General features: G+C 40.7%; 1 protein-coding gene across 1 annotated transcript in view; it reads right to left on the reverse strand.

The window, feature by feature from the left end:
• The window catches only part of LOC135500665 (acetylcholine receptor subunit beta-like 1), a 102,717-nt gene extending 79,921 nt beyond the window's left edge, over nt 1-22,796 (reverse strand). The window contains exon 1 of the mRNA XM_064792273.1: nt 22,415-22,796. Within this exon, the coding sequence (XP_064648343.1) occupies nt 22,415-22,472 (58 nt within the window). The 5' untranslated portion in view covers nt 22,473-22,796. The remainder of the gene's footprint in view (nt 1-22,414) is intronic.
• Nucleotides 22,797-23,097: the final 301 nt, after the last annotated feature.

Consider the following 23,097-nt stretch of genomic DNA (forward strand, 5'->3'; position numbering starts at 1 on the left):
GAAACTTCATACAGTACTTCTCAAGTTGCAATACCGACTGTAGGTACTGTTATGTACATATACAGTATATTATGTGGAGAAGCCTATGTGATACGCTCATAACGAATTTGAGAGGAATGGAATTAACAAGCCATTCTGGTACGGCACTTTAAACTCGTATGCTGCATGATGCTGCGCCTTACTATACCTGAACCATGCACCTGGCACCTCATTTGTATTTCATTTGGAGGTTGAATATACTGGACACAGTCAGTTCGTTTAAAAACATACAGCATTCCTAAAGTCAAGATATATAACAAAAGCATACAATATGAGCAGAGCGTTAACGCTTTACTCATACAGCCCCATACCTTCTTGCCAGAATGCCCTTTAGGAATGCCCATGCAGCCTACCTTTTACCAACCAAGTGCATCAAATGTTGCAAAAATGCAGTGTTACTGCACTGAACCAGCAGTACTGTTCGGAGTAAAGTAAACCGTAGCATAGAGAGAGAGATTTCAGCCACTCCACAAATTAACGAGGCAGACCGTCGCCGACAAGGACAAAATGGAACGAAACCGTCATCCTAGAACACGAGTTGCCATGGCTGTTAGTTTCAGACCGATCACTCATACATTCGAAACGATCGATTCGATATCGCTGATCAGTGAAACAGCTGAGACGTTCACCCGGTCTAGCTAGCCGCAGGCATCCGTGGAAGCATAATAATTAAATGGTCCAAAGGTGAGAATGTGGTGGGCAGGGAAACCGTGATACAACTAGAAATCGATAGCCATTGACTAGCTGTGACTGAAGAACGTAGATCCTTCCAGTTTTTTTCATTGATTAGTTATTATGTCAGTTGCCAAATGCCACCAATATCCCTTTTGTGTCATCGCTGAACGTAGTAAAACGTACGATGGAAATTAACAGCTACACATCGCAATTGCCGGTAAGTGGCTTCTTATCTTTTTCGTGGCTGTACCCAGGTGGAAACCTCAGCGTTGTACCCAGTAAATCAACTCATTCGAGACGGATGAGAGAATCATTTCCCCGTCTATTGCAGCTGGGGCTTTTATGGTAAAGAATAAATGGTTTGAAAGAGAAGACAGAGCTATTAACAGCTTTTCTTGTCGATAGTCAACTTCATCATCATCATCATCGACCAATAATGGTTGGGTGCATTATACAAAAACTGAGTTTCGTGATTTACGCTTGCTGTTCATATAAGCAACATTTTGACGTCAAATATCTCGAGATTCTGCAAAAGTTGGATATGTTTTAAACTAAAAGAAGAAATCTCCGAGGTGTCAGTCCTAAGCTGATATCGCATCGAACATGATTTCTTGGGAAATTAAAACGGCGTAATATGATAAGGATCGCATTGTTCATTTCGCGTGGATGCCATCGTGGCAACAAAGGCAAGATCAGCAATGTAATAAAACAGTCAGTTGCATAGCATTCACCAGCACTGTCACGAAGATGGCGAGCATAAGCAGCGGTATTCTAAACGCGCCGTGAAATTCGAGCCTTTTTGTGTTGTAGGTGTAGTTTCAGGTAGACTCGAAAGCATTCATACCGTTCGTGTTGGCAACTGTGACTGTCCATGCACTGGGACAGAAATGTTCCCACTGCAGTCAAACATTTCATGATCAATGAATATAAATTTAAGTGCGTTCGGTCGCTCAACCAAATGGCCTCCAATTGACAGGAAGTCGGTATGTATGTGATCAACAAGAGAACATTCATCCATCATAACGAGCTGTCAGACTAGACGTCCTGAGCTCAGATTGGGGATAGGATAGTTAGGGCTGCAGATAATTTAGTCCCATCTATATCGAAACTGTCACCCAAGGACAACATTTGGCAATGATCAAAGCAACAGTGTTACGAGATTCCCACTAGAGGCGACAGAGGAAGCAACGGCACTGGGCCGGTTTGTTTCGAATTGGTGTCACTGCATCGCTAGCTAACATTATCGAGTGCCTTGAAGAAGCATCCACATCAAATTAACCATGCCCTTTGGACAAACACAACGACATAATTGAATGACTCAATGTTTGCCAATGCCTTCCAGCATGCAATTCTAACAGCATGACGAGTGGATAACAGCCCTGATGAACAGCATTTCATTTAATTCTGACAATATGACAAGTGGTTAAGCGGCGGCTTAACAAGCTCGTCTATAGTGAGTTGACTTTGTCTTAAGATTACCCACTGAGGCGGGATACATGTTTAACTGCCATCAATGTTGACGGTCATCCGCCTCACAGCAATCATACATGATATTCGGGTTAATCCCTAAAGACGTTTACCACAAGACTCATTTGTTTTCCAAGATGGAACAAAGCCGAAGATCAAGGCGATAGTATGATAGAGTGTATATTTTCTTCGTCAGGCGATTTTTTTTCGTATGCCTTGAGAAATACATGATACAACAGAAATTATTCCCTCATGGTCATTATCAGCATTTACTGTATAAACTGCCAAATGTTTGCTTTTGCAAGTCGAGGTTATTCGCAAAATGTTACTGACGGTATATATCACCGTATCCTCGAAAACTGCCACTGGGAACTATGTAAAACCATTGGCCGTCAAACATGTCTAACTTGGCCACTAAATCATAACTATATGCAAGTACTGCAGATGGTTTCGAAAATAGTCTTCCCAATTCTGAATAGACCATCGACACCTCCTACATGTATATTTAATGCAAGTCACTGGCGCGCAGAGGACCTGCCTCTGCAATTACTGGTAGGTCGTATTCTGAGACACTTAAAAATGGTGTGTGCATTAATGGATATAACACTACCCAACATGCTGTGAATTCCCACATCACTATTTGTCGATGCAGCGCAACTGATTTGTGAGGATTCTGAGTACTTATAGCAGGGGTGTTTTGCAATTTACATTGTTGAATAGTGTAGATATACTATGTTGACAGTGTCTAGAACGTAGTCTACTCAAACCCCAATAACATGATGTTCTGTTCCGAGGGACAACTCCATTATGGGATTAAATCTTCGCAAAGCAATACTTAACCCGTTCAATGATGTCGGGAAATACTTAGCTGAGACGGCATACAGGTTTTCATAATTCGAAAACTCCCAGCAAAAAGTTAGTCTTTTGAACAGCTTAGGGCTGCTTTTGGAAACACGCTTTGTGGATCAACGAAAAGGCTTAGAGATGAAAGTACTCAGAAACATTTTGATAACAAGATCGATTGGAAGCAAAGTTCTAAATGGAATGCTTGATATTGCTCACGTCTGTGATTTAGAGGGAGAACTTGGGTGTGGGATTTAGGTGACCAGGAGGAAAATGCACCTATTCGCCTCCATGTGCCCCCTCGATGTAGCAAGAGACTAATAGCTGATCACTAATAACGATTATCGCAAGTGTTGTGAGGTGGTTTTGGACATGTCTAGGAAATTCAAGCTATGGCGATATGAACCTTGTGTGAAATTGAGCGACATTTTTATTTCACACAAGCTTCAGATCACCATCATGTTGAATTCGTTGACAATTTTCTTGATGGAGGACCTGCCAGCAATAAGTTATAGAAAAAACACCAGACACACTGCCGAAAACACGTCCTCTTTCGGACTGATATCGCACCGGCAAAGTTTGTTGCTGGCTTTTCGGCCTGGCGAGGGGGCGATGCGACCAGGCATAAGTGGATTACTTAGAAATTACCACTGGGGCGTGAAAAGCTATCACTGCTGTCATTTGCAGATGACGCGGCCTATTGATTAGTCGGGCAGGTACATAGCGGTATTGCAACCAATCCCCCGTGGCTCGATATACGACTGACCGCTGTCAAGCTTAGCTGGTTTCCCCCGTCGATCCGGCTTAACATTTGACAAGATTTGGACGCCTCTTGGGAATCCATCGGGATATTTGTACAAAAGTCGCGTAGGGAGGTGGGATAAGAGCCATTCGGCCGTCTCCACAAGCGAGAAGCAAACACTTAAATGAGCTAAACATTCAGATGCACTGGAAACTAGTAACGCCTCTTTTAGAATCACATCAACTGGAGGACTATGATTGTCCATTTTCGATTCAAAGAGACAGTTCCAATTTTTAATCTTTCGCTTCAGCGAAGTCATCGATTGTTTTACAAAAGAGATTACCGTGGAAAGCCAATAAAAGCGGTGTTTACCCTGATGATTTCATCATCGATACAGAAATTCTTTAACCAATGCCAAGAAGAATGATCTTGGATTGGATTGAATGATACACTGAAACGAAAATATCAATTCAGTACATGGTGACATTGCATGGGCATAGTATGATGGCCATGAGCTTTCTGCACTTCTCATTATCAGAAGATCCGCAAGCATAGCTATTACGTGCACTGTTTTACGTGCACTATTCCATACTAACGGCCTTGGTTTAGTATGAATTTTTTCCCCACAGAAGCGTAGAAATCGATACCAGCATCGACTTCTGTATTGCTCATTAAGAATGCAATACTTTTGTTTTAAAATGTACCATATGTGTAAGAGAGACCTATGACCACTTGAAAGGCATACGCTTTGTAATGGCGAGCGCTATTTACGCTTTAGAAATTTTATTGTATTTTTTGTTTAATGTTCAGAGCCATGAATAGGAAACCAGACCACTTGTTGTATCAATGTGCATTTATTCCTGGGCACGTGCTGTGTAAATTAAATGGAGAATCGTTATTAAGAACAATGAACAAGACATCAAACACACCCGGTTCAATCGACTGACGGCAGTTAAAGAGCACAGAGCATTTTAAATTGCACGTGTAATAACATTACAGCTGTTAAGAATTGTGCTAAACCAGTCCCCATACGAATCATAGAATATGGGTACTAGTATTAGTTGTGCGGAATGAATGTACACTATGGAGGATTTCGACAGCTTGTCAATACACTGCTGCTGTCACGCGTGTGACAGGTTGGAGAAATGTATCAGGACCAGCTTCTCCTCTAATGTTGTAATGTCGTTTTGTCACTGAATATGGCCTCTTTTGGCAAAGTGACGAGGTGCACTTGACCCCATTTTGCCATACTCTTGAAAAAAATGACGTCATCAACGTGCTCCGCCGTATAGAGTACCATGTGATCAATGACAAGAGGGCTTGTATCGGTTAATGATGCACGCATTAAGAGTGAATGATTAGTTATCGAACATCAAGCTCGACGCTCTTCACTGGTACTTCTCCTGACATTGATATCCAATATGGGAAATGCCACCCTAGTAATGGAGCACATGTACCTTTTCTACACGGTGTCAGGGGTGCAGTAACAGCCTCAAGTCTGCTTGAATGTAAACCAGGAAGGCTGCATCAGCCAGATTTGAACCGTACACTCATAACACGACCAGCCCGACGAACCTGACGAGTTAACAAAAAGAACTCCAATTTCCCTGATGAGTCTACCAAAGTGGTGTTTCTAGTCTGAGGTCATCTCATTAGAACGAACATATATGGTGACTTATTGCTATTAATCAAGAACGATGCGTTTCCCCCCACATAAAGGCCCTCCGGAGTATGATAATGTTATTTATTGGACGCCAGCAATGCCTCTCAATCTTCAAGATATGAACAGGAGTCATATACATATGATATATATACATCAGACATAGACTTAGACGCTGGACTCAGCCCTGGATGAAACACTACTTGCTTTATACGATGATTTGTACCAAACGCGATGCACGGTTGGTTTTTTTCATGGACAATTGTCCCGCAATCAAACCATAACCAGGAGATATGTTACAATCTACAAGTTAAATGGAGGTAGACAAAGCTCCGTTTTTCTATGCAATCATATTTTCCCATGTGTCATCAGTGTATTCTCTTATGCGTGCCAGTATATATAGATAGACATGCATATTGCATTAAACAAAACCAACAGCTGTTTTAAAAGTTTGGCAATCGCTGTTACCAATATATGTTGCATTATGAAAACCCAAAAATACGTATCATCTGATCATGATGCTTATCTCTGGACATTTCTTTATAGGCGTCTTGAGTTGTTGTGGCATGTACAATGTACGCGAGCTCCGATACCATGCCCCGTACGAAACGATCGTGTCTGATCACTCCGTTATCATTTTATGAATAATAGACGAGGTTGTTATATTTGCCAGAAGGAATATTCATACGTTCATACAGACGTTTCCATGAACATGCGAATTAGTAGTGTCATTTGTTTCTTTACAGGAACATGTCATGTGCATAGGCAGTGCATAGAATAATGTACAGTTGAGGTGCCGGTCCAGAAAGTGATATGGGATGACAAATGCCTCAAGCAAGCTAACCTGCGATCAGCTAGATAAGTAAACCGTGTGCACACACTAATTTACACATTTCAATGACTCACCATGTACTTTTTGGAATCGAGGAAAATAAGATACTGACCTGGAACGAGAGAGAGAGAGAGTTACACAAATATCACAAAAACCTAAGATTATTTCCTATCATCCTCAGCGATTCCCGACATCCCGCTAAGTGCATTGATTGACTAGATGTAATAGAGTATGAACCCACTGTGAAGAAGAAACCTGTGTGAAGCGATCCATTCTGTGGAGAGTACCTGGAACGAAGAAGGATAGCGGAGAGAATCATGGAATGCTTGGCTGCGCTATCCAGTTTATCAAGTTCATAATTTTTAGCGAGCTCTTTACACTGTTGGATGCTGTTTCCTTGCATAAAGCTTTGACATGTATAATTAAGCCACGGGTTACGACGACTGGCAGATAGGTAATCGATTGGTGCCACCTGTATCCGAGGACCGACGATGAACTTCTGCCGTCCTCTCAAGAACATGTATTCTTTGCATCGTCCAGGTATTGCTCAGTCAAAGTGAGTAAGGACATATTACTGTAATGCACGGTGCACAGTGCCGATCAAAACACACATCTTTAATGTTGATATGATCATGAGTGCTGAATACAAAATTGAAAATGTTTGAAGTAGCCTATTTCTGGCTTATATCTATCGGATGAGTATTTGGCATGTTAATGTAAGCAATGTCTTCACATTTGGTATTTCAGTAAAGTACTTGTATATATGAACATGGTGTGTACATGCGAAAAGATGTTTGGTTTATGCAAACGTACTTTAAGGGTTTATAAGATTTATAAATATGTGCATACCTCTGTCAGGCAACACCTACTTTGAGTGGGACTGTAAGTACAAATGTATTACACAAAAATATGGAACCATCGAGAAGAATGTGGGCTTCTTCCAGTCTGTTCAGGCCTTACAGTCAGTTCCTTCCAACAAACTCAATGGGTTCAAGTTCAAAGTAACCGAATGCTAAAGTAGTCTCTAAGTAAAGTAAAGTAGTCCCTAAGTCCATAGGGATGAAAACTTCGTTGAGACGTTGATCAGATAAAATACCAAACATGACTACGAAAGGCTGACAAGAATAACTATTTTCATGTATAACAGTGTGCGGTTTACATCGTAATAGAACATTTGTCTTGAACGTACGTGAACATTGGGTAAAACTGATCTGAGTATTTCACTAAGTTATATCTGAGTCCATAGGACAGATAAAAAGGATTCATCAAATAAAGTGTAACACGACGCTGTCCCGGGTCGCAACTAGCTATGCGTGACTGAGATAGCTTCAACTGAAGAAAGAGGTCATTGACAGGAACCTCTCAATATTGTGTCACTGATGCTACAAAAGCTATCGACAGCTTCATACTGACCTTCTAAGTGATGTTGTGGTGATGACAGGGATACGTGAGATGCCCCAGACATCAGGGATAGGATCTATTTGACCGGATGATTTGACATAGCGTCTTGTCAATTTTGAATTATGGAAGAGACTATGGCTGGTGGACTAGTAATAGATGCAAAGACACCTGAAGATGTCTTCATAAAACTATGTTGATCATTAAACACATACAGGAACATCTCAACTTTACCGTGCTTCATTTTGATACCTTAAATCATCGGAAATTCACTTCATCATGATATGCATGTGAACTTGGAAAAATTGTGAACAGTCGTAAAGGTTGCAGCACTGACTTTGGAATCGGGCAAGATTACGAATGCCATAGATAGCCATAATCTGAATCAAATGATCGAAACACATTATCTTAAACTTTTAACATATAATCAAACATTAGTAAAATATGATTGGACATACATGTACATCATACACGCACATTACCAAATAATATATATAATTCTTGAGGTAAACGTATCCAAAAGCTTTTGGTTGTTGTAATAACATTGGATTTAAATCAGCAAGGGGCTAACATAATATTTACTGTATGTGAGCACACGGGATAAAGCAAAACCCGGAAAACTTGTATACTTTAATTACACTCTTGTATTTTATGAAACACATTTTGTTTAGCGAGCTAAGGTATTTGTGATTTGTGCATAAGCATGTGAAATAACTCATTTACATTTTACTAATAGGACAATGCAAAGCAGTTGGTAGGAGAGACGGGGGTTCCGGTTCAATTCAATATGCAAAGCGCCAACCGAGAGTATACTAAATTGTATCCAAAATCATTGACGACCAGAACGCTAGTCTAATATCATAACAGGACATTCAAAAATACACATAATGACAACTTGAACTTTTATTAAAACGCGAGATATACTCATAAAGCATATCATCTACCAGTTAAGTCTCTCCATCACCAACTCTGTGCATTCATCGTTCTACACACTGGCTCCGTTTTCATATATGATCATCGACAAAACGCTCATGGATACGGGCTTGTCCTGTCTGATAAACAACTCGGTTGAAAAAAAATTTTAAACTGTTAAAGATCAACAATGTTGCCAACCATAAGTGCTCCCTCATCAATATTTAAGCACAAGATTGAGAAATGTACAAGAATGCGGCGTGCAGTATCAATGGTTGCCATATAAGAGGCCTGCAGTTCCTTTGCCAAATGCCGAGAAGAATGTCTCAAGAGTCACCAACTTTCAGCTGTGCACAAAGGTTCGCTTCTCGATCAGTGGTCGTTTAACCCTTGTTTGCTGTGTGTCGTTACTGTAACCTCGTTGTACATTCTGATAACCAGACCCACGAGTACGTCCACTTTGACTTGAATGAAGAGCAAGATCAATGTTTGTCCAACACTTGTTGCCGCGCGTCGATAATGTTCCAATGTGACACTGACGTAAATGGTTTGACTGATATGATGTTTAGATGTATCCAGCGTACGACTAAGTCTTTTTTCAGTTATCTATTAACAACATACAGCATAGATAACACCACTGGAAGTATTCTGCTCTATCATTCTATATTGCATTAACGTAGTATTAAGGCCACTGTGTCTGCACGCCATTTATTTTACTCTCAAACAAGTCAAAGGAGCTTGGACACTTTCATTTACCATAGGCCCCTATCCTTTTAATGCTGAAGGTGTGACATGTGACAATTCTTTCAGGTTCTTTATTATTTATCACCTTCCGCGTCAGGCCTGCGTATTGTATTATACATTATCTTGCTCTGAACCGAGTTGAATTGGGCATAATGAATGACCCTAGGAGTTGAATGGGACATTACAAAAGAATAATAGGACTGATGTAATTGACCTGAGACTCTTTTGTTGGCTGGAGGGTGTTAATGTGTACTGGCTGGATGAGGCATTCTAAGGTTTGCAGCGGAGTGTGGTGCATGGTGTTGTGTGCGTGGACTTTTGGTTAGCTGTGTCATGCATAGTCTATCTTGGCATTGCTGCCACGAGTCCTTCTGTGTGTACGGGGACTTTTGGTTAGCTGTGTCATGCATAGTCTATCTTTGCAGCGCTGCCACGGGTCCTTCTGTGTAAGGGGACTTTTGATTAGCTGTGTCAAGCATAGTCTATCTTGGCATTGCTGCCACGGGTCCTTCTGTGTGTACGGGGACTTTTGGTTAGCTGTGTCAAGCATAGTCTATCTTGGCATTGCTGCCACGGGTCCTTCTGTGTAAGGGGACTTTTGGTTAGCTGTGTCAGGCATAGACTATCTTTGCAGCGCTGCCACGAGTCCTTCTGTGTAAGGGGACTTTTGGTAAGCGGTGTCATGCACGGTGTCGTAGAAATAGTTAATTTCTAACTGCCATGAATTTCGTTTATATTGTCAAGCTTATTTATTCTTGTTTAAATACATATTCTGTATTAAAATTTCAGCGTTGTTGTTAGTTTTTTGTGTTTTTGACCAGATGCTTGTTGTAGTAGCCCAACTCCCCACATCCTCACACCATGTCATCTGAGGCTGGCTCCTATTGTCCTCCCTTGATTAGATTAGATACACTGCCAATGACAAACAACCAGATGGGGGAATATTCCCGGTAACTTACACCAACTGTTGGATTAATCGACTTTCTATATGCACCGGGCATGACTTCATTGTGATCTTTTGTCGGTTATTATCATAAAAACTCAATGATTTATCTTCATAGCCTGTTAGAGCACTCCTCGCGCTCCCAAAATCAATAGACATATTAATATTCCACTGAATGCATTAAAGTTGACTACAGGTGCACTTCTGCGTGTGGACTGTGCGTTGGAATGTATGCCAGATGTATTATACATAATAAGTTAACATTTTCTTTGTTCCGTCGGAGGCAAATTTTTGTAATGCCTGGTTAATAGCGCAATCAATCATATCAGTTTTATACCCTTCATTTCAAGTATTTAAATAAAGCACCAGGGCAGGTTAAAAGCTGTTTAACGAGCAGGAATTGTGAAAGCAACGCAACAACTCGAAATATATGCAATTGTTGGTCATTCGGTATGACAGAGACGCCATGCAAAGATCAAGATGGCATAATGATGTTTTAGCGATACATATATTTGATGCGTCTATATCATTGATGGAAATGCTTGACTTTCTTAAGCAGAACAGCGATATTAGAGGGTGATGATATACTTGATAAACACGCACTGTTCGTTGCATTTACGAAAGCGCATGTGTGCGTGCCCTCATAGCTTGACCAAAACACTGTCTCTGTTTTATCATCCCTCGTGTCACATCGACAGAGTTAATTGTAAATATCAACTCTTTGCTCACCAGCTGAACAAGTACTGGTCGAGAGGCCATTACCATTCTTCTTCCCATCTATGCTAGGCCAGGAGTTGCCTATTGATGCTGCATAAGACACGAGACTCATATCGGCAAACGCTGTGTCTTAATTCAAAGATATTGACAATGCTTGTAAAGGACTGTACTGGTACATTCGTCATTGTACTGGTGGAGCTCGGGACACAGATATCAGATATCATGTTATGCTCAGCTTTGGCACTGGAGGCTGATAACTGGCCGATCGTTTTATGATTCTCTACCACTGTGTTAATGTGCTGCCGCAATGTATGGATTGCTACACTGAGCAATATCTTGTTCTATGACCATTTTAAGGCCACTAACATGAACAACACATTGATGGTAGATCTCCATCTGTACTGTTGGAAAAGAAGGAAAATGTGAAGTCCATTTCACGAGAAAGTGGCACTCTGTTCGACACATCAGGCATATGAGGAGTCATGTGGCCCGAAATACGGAAACCAATTTCCTGCCATTTTAGGCTACTTGCATTGTGTAGTTCATGGTAATCGAGACTTTACTAAGTGTAGGTCCAAAGTTCAAAAGGAAATGATGACGGACCACCAATTCTGTCAACGCAAAGCCATCCTCGTATTACTGAAACACTGCGGGAATTGTAAAGAAGTGTCATAATTTCGATGTCTGGTCATGAGAAACTGAAAGAGCTATTTGGGGGAATCGAAGAGGATGTACCATTCTATTCGCAGAATGCTTCACCTACTCATAGATGTGTGCTCAGTCGGCGGCAAGCAATCGTGAAATAACTCACGTACATTTGAAGTTATTGACAACTGCAGACGATTGTCTCAATCACGGCTTCCTAAGAGGCCGAGTCTTGGCGAAGGCTTCAGTCGGCAATCGAGATCTATCTACCCAGGGACCGGAGACGTGTACACTCTTTACATCATTTAAGAGTGGTGTGCCTCCGGGTATTCAAGATGTCAAAAGCCGCTCTTGTCGATGCGAAATACAGGGTTGGGTCTCATGATGGCGGAAATGAGTCTCGTATAGGCCATGTCTGAATTTCGTGGATGTTTCTTGATTATTTCAATCAAAACAGTCACAGAGATATGATGAATGACTTTTGCTTGGAACGCTACTGTATGCCAGACTATTTGTATGTAAAAACAACAGTACCACATTTCTTTTTGCTGAAACGTAAGATTGTACAGAAAAGAAATAGGCTTATCATCCGATATAACTGGTATTTTATGATGGTCACTACAAAGAATGATATATATAGTACTTTAGGCTTTGGAAATTAAGTTATGTTCGGATTCACCAAGCAACACTAATTGCATCCAGTGCAATTGCTTCTAAATTTGTTTACTTATCAATGGTGGATACATGTTTACTGACAACTGTCATCTTAACAAGTGCAACGCTATTTTAATTTCTATCCTAACCCACGACATGTACTGTATGTTGCTCCCCAAATACCAATATGTCATTCCCCTAAACACTACGACTGCTTCAATTTACGGGCAGTAGAGGAATCCAATGTGTTCTCACTGTGGCACGGCCTATCTATCTCGTTCTACATTGCACCGTGGAGTTTAATACAATAAAACACCAATGAAACCCCACTTTAAGTGCCATCAACTGTCAACATGAGATACGGCGCTTCATCGAATACTGCTTTGACGTGAAGGGTTTCTATACGTTATTGCAATGTGGATATAACTGTAGAATCAATCAACTCCTGGCTTTTGTGTACACTTGGGCAATGTGGTTCATGTCCGGATCGCATTGGAGAGTGTAGTCTAACCTATAATGTTTACATCGGGAGCAGTGTTGAAGGGAAGCCTGTCCGTACAGGAAATGTGCATGGAGTAAACACAGCACTGACAGTTCTAACTATCATGTTAATTGGGGAAACAGTGCCCATTGCAAATTTTGATAAGTTTCACCCAAGATAATCTAATAGTACTCCTTCAAGCCTCTCCTAAGTAAATCCCAACTGAGTGTAGTATCAAACGATAACGCAGTCTTGACACTTCACTTCACAAATATTAACGCCGTTGTCAGTTTCAACCCATCTGGTGCAGGCAGCTAATCGACTTAAAATATAAATAAATCGCGAAAACTGAGAAGCCACACCAAACTGATAATATAATCTCAAATATGCTGCCCCTCAGTGCATAAGCAATTTGAAATAACTATATCGTTATCATGGTTTATATGCGTTGTGGATAACAACACAAAAAGCGATTTAAACAAATGTATAAAAGTTAAGTAAATCCATTAGATATCATAGGACCTAAATCCAAAAACATACTGAACCTAACTCATTTTCAATAGATCCAATAAAAGGCTCCCATAACGTGTTTCTTTTTCGAAAAACCAATTTTCTCGATTCCGAGAGAAGTATATAATAATCAATTTGAGTATCATGCCTCTGGCCATTCCAACTGAGTTACAATCGATAACTGCGCTTTCCTTGAACTACTGGCCAAAGAAAATAAAATCATCGACATGTTATCAGTTGTGCAAATAGTGTAATTTGTGGATATCTTAGTAACGCGAACTGCTTAATAGACAAAAAGGGGCTTGGTCCGAAAACAGTATTGGTTTCTGAAGATGGTTTAATGATATTTCATTAACACATGCTTCGATTTTAGCGGCCAGAAGATCTGTTTTGAACAAAATTCTTTTTTTCGAAATGCATTGACAGTATATGAACATATTAGTTGAGTGGGTTGAGTACTTGCCATCCCTCATACCATCGACGTTTCATCAGTTTTGCAAACGGGGTGAAAACAGCTGGTTTCAGATCTCTTTCAGTTTCTATCCAAAAATGAGAACATTTTAAGCTTAATTCAAACCTTTCAGCAACCCAAATGCAGAAAATCATCCCATGCATTTTAACTTTTGATGCGTTCCAATCTGATGCTACCAGATCCAATAGCATGGTTTTAAGCTAATGGTATGCTGCAACGATGGAATAAAGTCAGGCTTAGAAGGGTGTCCTATTCCCTCTAATGGTTGACACAGTACACACTCTCAAGCGAATTAGACGGCGTATAGCTAAATGATGAGGTTTAGTCTGAATGAACTAAAAGGAAGTCAACACCAATGTTATAGAAACTGCATACTCGTGCCATTGAAAAAAGCAGATTATAGTACTGTCATGTGGTTTTAACGTTAAATATAATAACGATTATGATAGCCACGGATGTAGAGCTACATCCGTGTGGTAGCCAATGAGTCCTGTTCAAAATCTTCCAGTATGGCCATAAGGCACGTTCCCACACACCATTACCCGCGTTAATGGTGTAAAACAGATATACGAGATTATTTTATCCCTACAATGTTAATGTGAGGAAATACAGTAACCATGTTCACATCCCAACAGAAGCAGGTATGGAAAAGACCGTCCCAATCAAACTTAACTCAGTATTGGGTTCTTAGCAATTAAGGAGGTGAAGTGTTTTCCAAAGTTTCACATTTCACGAGAAACCAACCTCCCATAGCTGATCTTAGTTGCACATTTGCATTGCGGAAAGGACGGAACCCTTGAACTGCTTTCAGACAAGCAGTTAGCAATCTGCCTCACCGATGCTTGGCTACAATATGGTTACTTCACCTTTTACCTTTGATCCCCCTTTAGCCAGGCATTGGCTGGGTTATAAGATGGTCATAATGGCAGGATAAGTAGTGACTATTACATTGAAAGGTATCACTTCCTTGCTTGAGAATCTGCTTCAACAACTTAATGGGCCGTAAAGATAGACAGCATTTCCTTTGGTTTAACCGTAGTGGGGATGGTCCTGTTCACACCAGACACGTTTTTTTGCCTAATGCTGGTGAGATTAAGAAAAAAGTTCAAGAGTTTAAGAGCGGGTCAGTTTCCTCTTTGCTATCTCAAGCCGTATATTCATGTAGGTTAGCATCCTTGCTCTCAGTATTTGCACAAATCTTATCTCCAAGAGTAAGGTGCAGTGGTGTCAAAGCCATGGCGTTCATTCTCGCCAATGATAGGTCACTTACTTGCGAAACAGATAACACGACACATTGAGATGCCGCTGGGACAAGCAGATACAACCATTAAACGAGTTCATATATCGTTGGAAGCGGTCAGAAGATAGTCCACCGATGATCTACACTCATGGTGATGGTGTTGAACCGGGGTCACAACTGATGTGATCCCGCACAGATCAGTCGCTTATTGATTTACACGATGTGGGATATGAATAAAGCGACTGATACATGTTACATAAACCAAGAGACACAGGATCTTCATGGTGCGCTGGAGGAATGTGCGAATTATGCTTGACAAGTCAGTTTCTGCATGTAGATAATCAATATCAGCCGGTCATGTTGTGGAATCGTGGGCAGTTTAGCGGCAAGAGCACCAATGTGGGGGCTGATGGAGATATTCAAGTTGTTCTTACGGGGGAGGAACTTTCATGGGAATACATGCTTATGTTACCAAAGTATGTATGTCTGACGTTTACTGGCAGCACCCCTCTGGAAGACGAAGCGTACGGTGGATATTGCATTGTCTTGCTCCTGCCGAATGTCGACGCCATGCTTCGATTAAGATGCACGAAAGAAATGATAAAAAACAATGAAATAAAGGACAAAACTCGGAAAGCACAACCCAATTTGATATCTAGATGCAGTACAGACCTCTCTTTCATATCAACAAATTGAACCAAGAGTACTAATATATAATGGAATACGTGATACAGGATTTTCCATTTGGAACGAAATCATCGAAAATAATTTTCCTGTTCAGTCAAGTGATAACGCCGTTTTCCCATTAGACCAACTACTTTGTACGACCAGATACTAGTACGCCAAACCCCAGGGTAGATGGTATGTATTAGCTTGAAATCGAAAATTCACGTCAGCGACGATTTCAACTTGAACGATGTAACCGTTGATAGAAATGACGAAGTGCAAAGACCAGCGGCAAGTCGAATGAGCATTGGTTGCCTGCAGAAGTCCTGACAGGCAATACATGCCAAACGAATGCTACGAATTTCACAACAAAATAAACACTTTCGCTTCTCTTGGACGTAGTGTTGCAGTGCTATGCACTCAGACTCATTCTAGAAGACTTCTACCTGGTCCAGCACTTTTTCACTTTCTGGACGACTTCTTCGAATTCCAAATGCTAGTCAGCCAAGTAATGTTGCTGGCACTTAGACTCATTCTGGCTGCAATGGTACACCTGTTCACAATCCAGACGACGTCAAAGTAGGTCGGCTTCGATTTCGTGCCTCTAAGGATGAGCTTTATATCGACGGCATCATTATTCGCGTTTTTAAAGGCCATCTGTATATTTTATGAATCCGCCGCTTTGATTCGAGCTCCGACTTTCCGGTGGTCGTCTTTGAGCACCTTTATTATCGCCCAGTCTCCTTTTGAGGCAAAGTGATACGACAACCACACCGTCGTTTATTACTGCCAATTGACTGTTGGAGAACAGAGACAGTCTGAAAATACTTCTTCCAATCTTCTTACCAAGTTTCTGGTTAACGTGGTTAATTTGTGACTTTGTTAGCTTTTTCTGTGGACCTGTAATATGACTTTGATTATAATATCTGAATTGCTAGTCGTCCTTAAATTTTGTGTTGATTTACAATTAATGTATCTACATAATCGTCACAAACTCAAAGTTCTAAAATGCAACTAAGAGTCTGCGCCGTTCTTGCAATCTCCACATTTCTGATGCGCTGTTGTCAGAAATGTGGAGATTACAAGAACGGCGCACACCCAAAGACATCTAAGCTGATATCATACAGCTTCTTTATACCTCCTTTACTGTGGCTTCCAGGAGTGTTGTATACTTGCCAACACTCCAACTGGAAGCGGAGAGACCACATGTATGTCAAGTACAGAAGCACTGCACCCGCGCGTACATTTCAATACCTCTCACCATACAAGATGGCGTAGACAAACAGCGGAGTATAGATTGCTTGGGAAACTCGTCAGTCAACACCACACACTCAAATTCCAATATATGCGTTTTGAATAGTCGGTTATGCTTTATTCATTTTGGGATACAGTTGTTGTTTGGCTCTGTAATTATGTGTACTATGTACACATTGATTTGTTTAAGGTAAATAAACACGCACATAACAATATTGTAGAGGCCGACCTACAGAATTATGGCATTAATAGACATGACTTCTTGCCGATCTATTGGTATGAGTTCAGGCAGTGTCAAGATACTTACACCAGATCATCTTTTGAACACCAACTATGTAACTGGGTATCAAAAAAGTGAAAAGTGCCATTGAAATGTTGATAAAGTCCACAATTTGGTTTGAGTGATATAGATACCGAGACAATGGGTAACATTGGTTTCGATACATTTCAATGCATCTTGATCGACATCCAATTAGTGTCGTGCACCGCTGGTAGAGTACTACATGTCTGGTGCCAAGTGTACCTACCTCTGGTACAAATGGTGTCAAGTTCGATACCTGGACGTCTCGTGGTATTCCAAACCATTGCTTGATATGAGCAAGCAAATTATAAGCCCTCTGGGCGAGAATTTGAGATCGATATTTTTCGGCTAGTCACTGCAGGAACGCAAGGCAGAGTTGAAGGTAGGGGGGCACAATGAGATGTTAAGTTCAATTGCATTATGAGTTATTGCTTAGTTTTTCAACACAGGGACAAGTTGGCTATAAAGCAAATCTACAGAATGCGACTGAGGAACAAACTAAGATACCGATCAAACGTGACTTATATACATTTTTTGAATAGGGTTAATATGACTTCATATTTCCATCAGATCTCATTATGGATTCCCTGCCGCGCCCTGTGACCAGACAGCGCAATGCAAATTAAAAGTCTAAAAACACTTTTCCGAACTTATCTTCATATGTCTGTATATGCTATCAGTATGTGCCTCGATCTGATTACCAATTCCACTTCCAGCGAGATAAAAACATTGGCAGCATAACAATGTCATCGATATATTCATAATGCAAAGCCCTGGAATAAAATATACTTGGAGCTATGTACATTGCACGAAATATTCATTTCTCTTACAGGTCGAGCATTCGCATATCAACAACATTAGTGAGTAATGAAAAAGAAGCACTGAACTGCTGACTGCACCCGCACTGTTGAGTATACATTTTGTACGTCCGGTATATACTTTGTACGTAATTTTGGCAACCAATTGAGGTTAATGGCGTATCAATGTTATCAACATCGATAGATTTTGGAAGTGAGACGCCAAATCATGTACATCGTCAGGTGTAAAAGGGACACAATACCGTACGCACACGACACTGACATTATTCGTTACAGGCATTAGGAGGAATGCTTAAATGAAAAGGGAAATCCAGGAAGAGGCTTAAATGACAAGAGTCAATACAACTACTGTATCGAGCCATTATGTATCATGTAAGTCTAGACAGTCTCAGTTTCTGGCTCGAGACGTACGCCTGAAGCAACCACTATGACAAATACAACTTGGAATCGATCTCACTTTGGCAGCAGATTATAATCAATACCCGCTGTGCAGTTCTTTGACCTTCATTCTCATGACTCAATGGGGAAAAAAGGCATTATCTAACACATTCGTGTCTCATACCCAACATTACAAGATAAATAATGTGACACAACTCCTGGAGAGTCTTGGGTGAATCAGATTGTATGTTATATCGCTAGTGATTAGCCAAATGTTATCGCAAAACTGGGAAAAAAGCATATTCTCGCTTCCACGGAGGGAGTTCATGAGTATCGGAAAGCAATAGTTTGTATCTGTATCGTATCTGTATTGCTACTATTATTTTCGTTTATGTACATTGCTTGGGAAATTTGTTACAATACTTTAGTAGCCTCAATGTTGCATAACGATTTTCCTGAGCCATTCATCATGCATTGAATCGAAACCCAGCCAGTTAGTTACACGGCAGGCTAATGCCCAAGGTGAGGTTTGTAATAGCTGTATCTGCATTCTCGTCAGAAGATCTCTTCAACAAACACGTTAAGGATTTAGTTGGATCTTAGAAAAACCAGCCAGGTTGCCTGTATTACTGTAAGAGGAAATGTATAATCCGTTAACTGGCTGGTGTGGATGTCTAATGTTTTACGGTTGGGAATGCACACCTGGGTGGAAAATCCTGAGGAGACATTCCTTGAGAAGCAAATCAACTTCTTTTTCTATTCAAAACAGTCATTGACAAGCACCAGTACAAAGTCAACTGAGTATGTGCAATGGTATGGTATTTTGGTAAGAATACCAGTCTCGTGAGAAGGAAGTCAAATTCCGAAAGTGTGAAAAGTACATCAATTTCAATTGATACCAAATTACAAATTCGAATGCATCGCCAGAATCCTGCACCAGCAATTTCATCGATCTGGCTTAAGTGCAGCTTTTTCTCCCAATCATGTATTTTTTACAGGCACGAATGTATGCTCGTCGCAGGAAAACACTAAATGACTGCAAACGTGATCAGTGATCCAATGTTGACGTGTTCATCAGCTACTGGAAGCCGTTTGGCACAAGCATCATCCGACAGACTGCCAACCCTGTGCTCTTGTAAAGAACCTCAAGTAGTCAATAGAGACCATTAAGAGGACAGTTAACGCCAATGTGCCATCGTCGTACCACTTAAAGTCACTGACATAACAAAACGCAGTCGTACCACCATTGCACGTGCTCTTCATATCAAAAAGCCCATATTGTACTGCAAGGGTGATGTTGGGTTATTCAGTAAGTGAATCTCCAATCGTATAATCAGTTTGCGTTTGTCATATTGTATGGGATAAATCAGGCAAATTATGGCCAATAGCGATATTAACGCGAAAGCCTGGCTCTCAATGCTAGCCTTCATGGTTTCGGTGTCCATGCAAGAATAGGCACTAAATGGCGATCATCAGGAACATATGATTAGTATTAAGGGCACTTTAGCAACACATCGTTGCGCGGGGAACGCGCCATTGTTTCAGTTATAACTTGCTGTCAGAGGTTCAGCATTACATAACCCCATACATAACGAGAAGACGAAACACCTATAAACGTGAATAATCGCATAACAATAGGTAGGAGTTACCCCTGGTCAGTATAAATGGCGAAGCTGTTGCCTATCCCTTGACCTTGTTGCAGAGAATGGGTGAGGAAGCCGAATGAAAAGCCCAGAAGTTAACTTGTATCGAGGAGCTGGAGATATTGTTCCCTCGCCAAACATCCCGCGGGTGAAGTCCAAAACAAAACCGGTAGGCGAGGTTTTGGGCAAAACGAAAGCTCCACCCTCGCGGTGTTAGGTGATACAACTATTACTGACAATAAGGTATCAATTTCTATCGTAAAAAAACATCAAATTAGCATCGACATGTGATTTTACTCCATTCTGACAGTCAAGGAAAACTTGTTGAATGTTATCATGGTCATTCAATATCATCCAACTTCTACCTCTGCCAAAATGCCTGGAGGACAATCACTTTTTTGTCGATGATACCATTGTCATGCTACATGTACATATCAATGATTGGTATGCATCTTTAGTGCAAACTGATTTCACTTTTTATTCTTACTTCAGTCTAAAAAAGCATGGCATCCTGTAAAATTACTTATTGCTTAGAAACACCGACCAGGACAAGTCAGCGGCTGCATGCTGCAACAACGATGACAAATCCCGTTTCTACGATTCCAATTTATTCCCATTCATGTATTGCAACCGTGGGATATCACAAAACGCTCAGGTGATTAATGATTGGTTCAAGTATCGCGTCTAATCATTAGTCTAGCCAATATAGCTGAGCTCATTCAATCGAATTTTCCTGTCATGAATGGATAGCACTGATGATGTGCTTGTGCTATGCCTGGTGTACATTTCTACGTTTACGGGCACAGCTGATTTCAGCGACTTGAATCGAATTGATATATAGTACACGAGGTATTGAAAGCATTGGGTTTTCATTCCCGACCAATGCATGGTTACATGAGTAACATCAAGTGCTTTCGAGGTGCGGGCGCAGGTCTCCGACATGAGTGTAAATTGTACCTGAATGCAGTTGTGGGTCAGTAGTAATCAGATTCTTAAAATATGTCATAATTTGACTCCTATTGGTGTCTGTGTTTTCATTTAAGCTTATGAACGTGATCCAATTTCAATGCACGCCCATGTAATGTACACAATGCGTAAATATGTTATGCATACGGAAATTATTTGTAATGGCATTGTATTGTCAAATATTTTGATAGCAAATCTACGAGTATTTACGTAGCATTGGTCAAAGAAAGGTCGTTTCTTTTTTATTTTCAAACTCATTCAGGGGCATTCCAAATTAGGCCTAGGAGTGTCTTGTGCATGTTTTTGGCTGCGGACTTGTACATGACTTATTTGTTGAACATGCTGGTTGCATACATGAATAGGATTATAATAGAATGCGATGTACTAATGTACTAGGATATATGTTTCCGCAACCAGTCACGAAAAAGCAAACCTGGGTGGTTTTTTGTATAGGATTGGTATCAGTCTTTTAGAGATTTGATGTACACATCCGATGTACACAATGGCAAGGTTCAGAAGAGTTTAGTATATCTACATGATATCTATTACGACAACGCTTTCCCTTTTGCAAACGATGGAAAAGAGAAATCAGAATCAACAATCAGGACAATACAAACACCGTTATTACATGTAATATGCATAAATAACATCAATGGTTGATATTACTCCATGTTTCTATGCCGTTATGTTTTATTATCATACGGGATGATTTACTTCACTTGTTTAATATTAGAGCGCTGAAGAGGATAACTTGGGTCGATAAACAGTGTTGGCTGATTCTCCAGCTATATATGTATGCAATGGTAATACTGACTATATGAGTCATGGTAAAACTCCGCTCAATTAGTCTTGGAGAAAACTCGTGAGTTTCCTATGGCTTCATCTTCTTTCCTGTATATCTAAGTCATACACCGGGTTCAGGAAAAAAAGTAATGCAGTACAATGCCGTACTGTAAGCATGCAACTTTGCTGAAATTTGGTTTACATTATATATTTGTATGTCTGTCTACACAACGGAAATGCTAAAGTTTACATTCAGTATGTATTTACGCAATTCGAATTTTTTTAAGCAATCGTGTGTTTTTCAGATAGATCTGTCTAAAGGTAATCAGCTGACCTCCTGTGTGTGATCACAAATGGTAATGTCACTTAACCCTGGGCCTGGGCAGCCGTAGTCCGAGTTCATGAGTTGACCGGCTTTATTTGATACCGTGAAAGAGCACCGGTAAGGCCCGAAGGATGATTTAGAGTTGTGCAACCCTACTATATTTTGGTAAATGTAATCAGGTCAAATTCCCCGGTTTAATTAAGTACCTTTGGCCAGAACGATACGACAAACGCTATACGAATGTCATAATAGATATGCTCCATTTTCTGAAATCATGAGATTGAATGGTACAAGAGTGGGTCTTACCTTTAGCTACCAGGGAAATAAGAACCAGGAGAGAGCTCAAACATGTGAGCAATGTCATGATGGAGAATCGAATGGATGCAACAAAATCGCTAGAGAAAACACCATGATACACCAGTTATCCACGCTGGGCGCTTACATATCCATATATACAGTGGACGCGTTATACGCCAATGGAGGCGCCAGTTAACTGGTAATTCCTTCCATAGCAGAAATGACAGCACGACTCCGTTTCCATGAAATTTATCGTCTGTACAACAAGATTTAATTTTGCTCATACCATATACAAAGAAATCCCGTATAGCACTTCATATCGACATTGTAACGTTCACTGTGCCATCGACTATCCCCGAGAGCAAAGGCTCGCTGTACTGGTATCACTACAACGCGCAATAGCCAATAGCATCCGTGGTTACATGTGATCTCGGAACGGAATGGAAATCACATTGCATGGAGCAGCTGGAATTGAATGGCAGCACAGGCCAGTTGCTGTGGTATGCTCTCGCAAAATATAAAGCTAAGTTTGACAAACGAACGTTTCTTCCTATGCATGATAATGTACTGAGAGCTAATACACGCCTGTTCATGCCTTTTCCGTTAGGTTTACCTAGTTTAAGCGTAGGAGTTCAAACATAAGTGCAGCTTAAGCCGATTATCAAAGATTTACAAAAGCGATACAGTTGATT

The sequence above is a fragment of the Lineus longissimus genome, chromosome 2, assembly GCF_910592395.1.
Source record: "Lineus longissimus chromosome 2, tnLinLong1.2, whole genome shotgun sequence".
NCBI lineage: Eukaryota > Metazoa > Nemertea > Pilidiophora > Heteronemertea > Lineidae > Lineus > Lineus longissimus.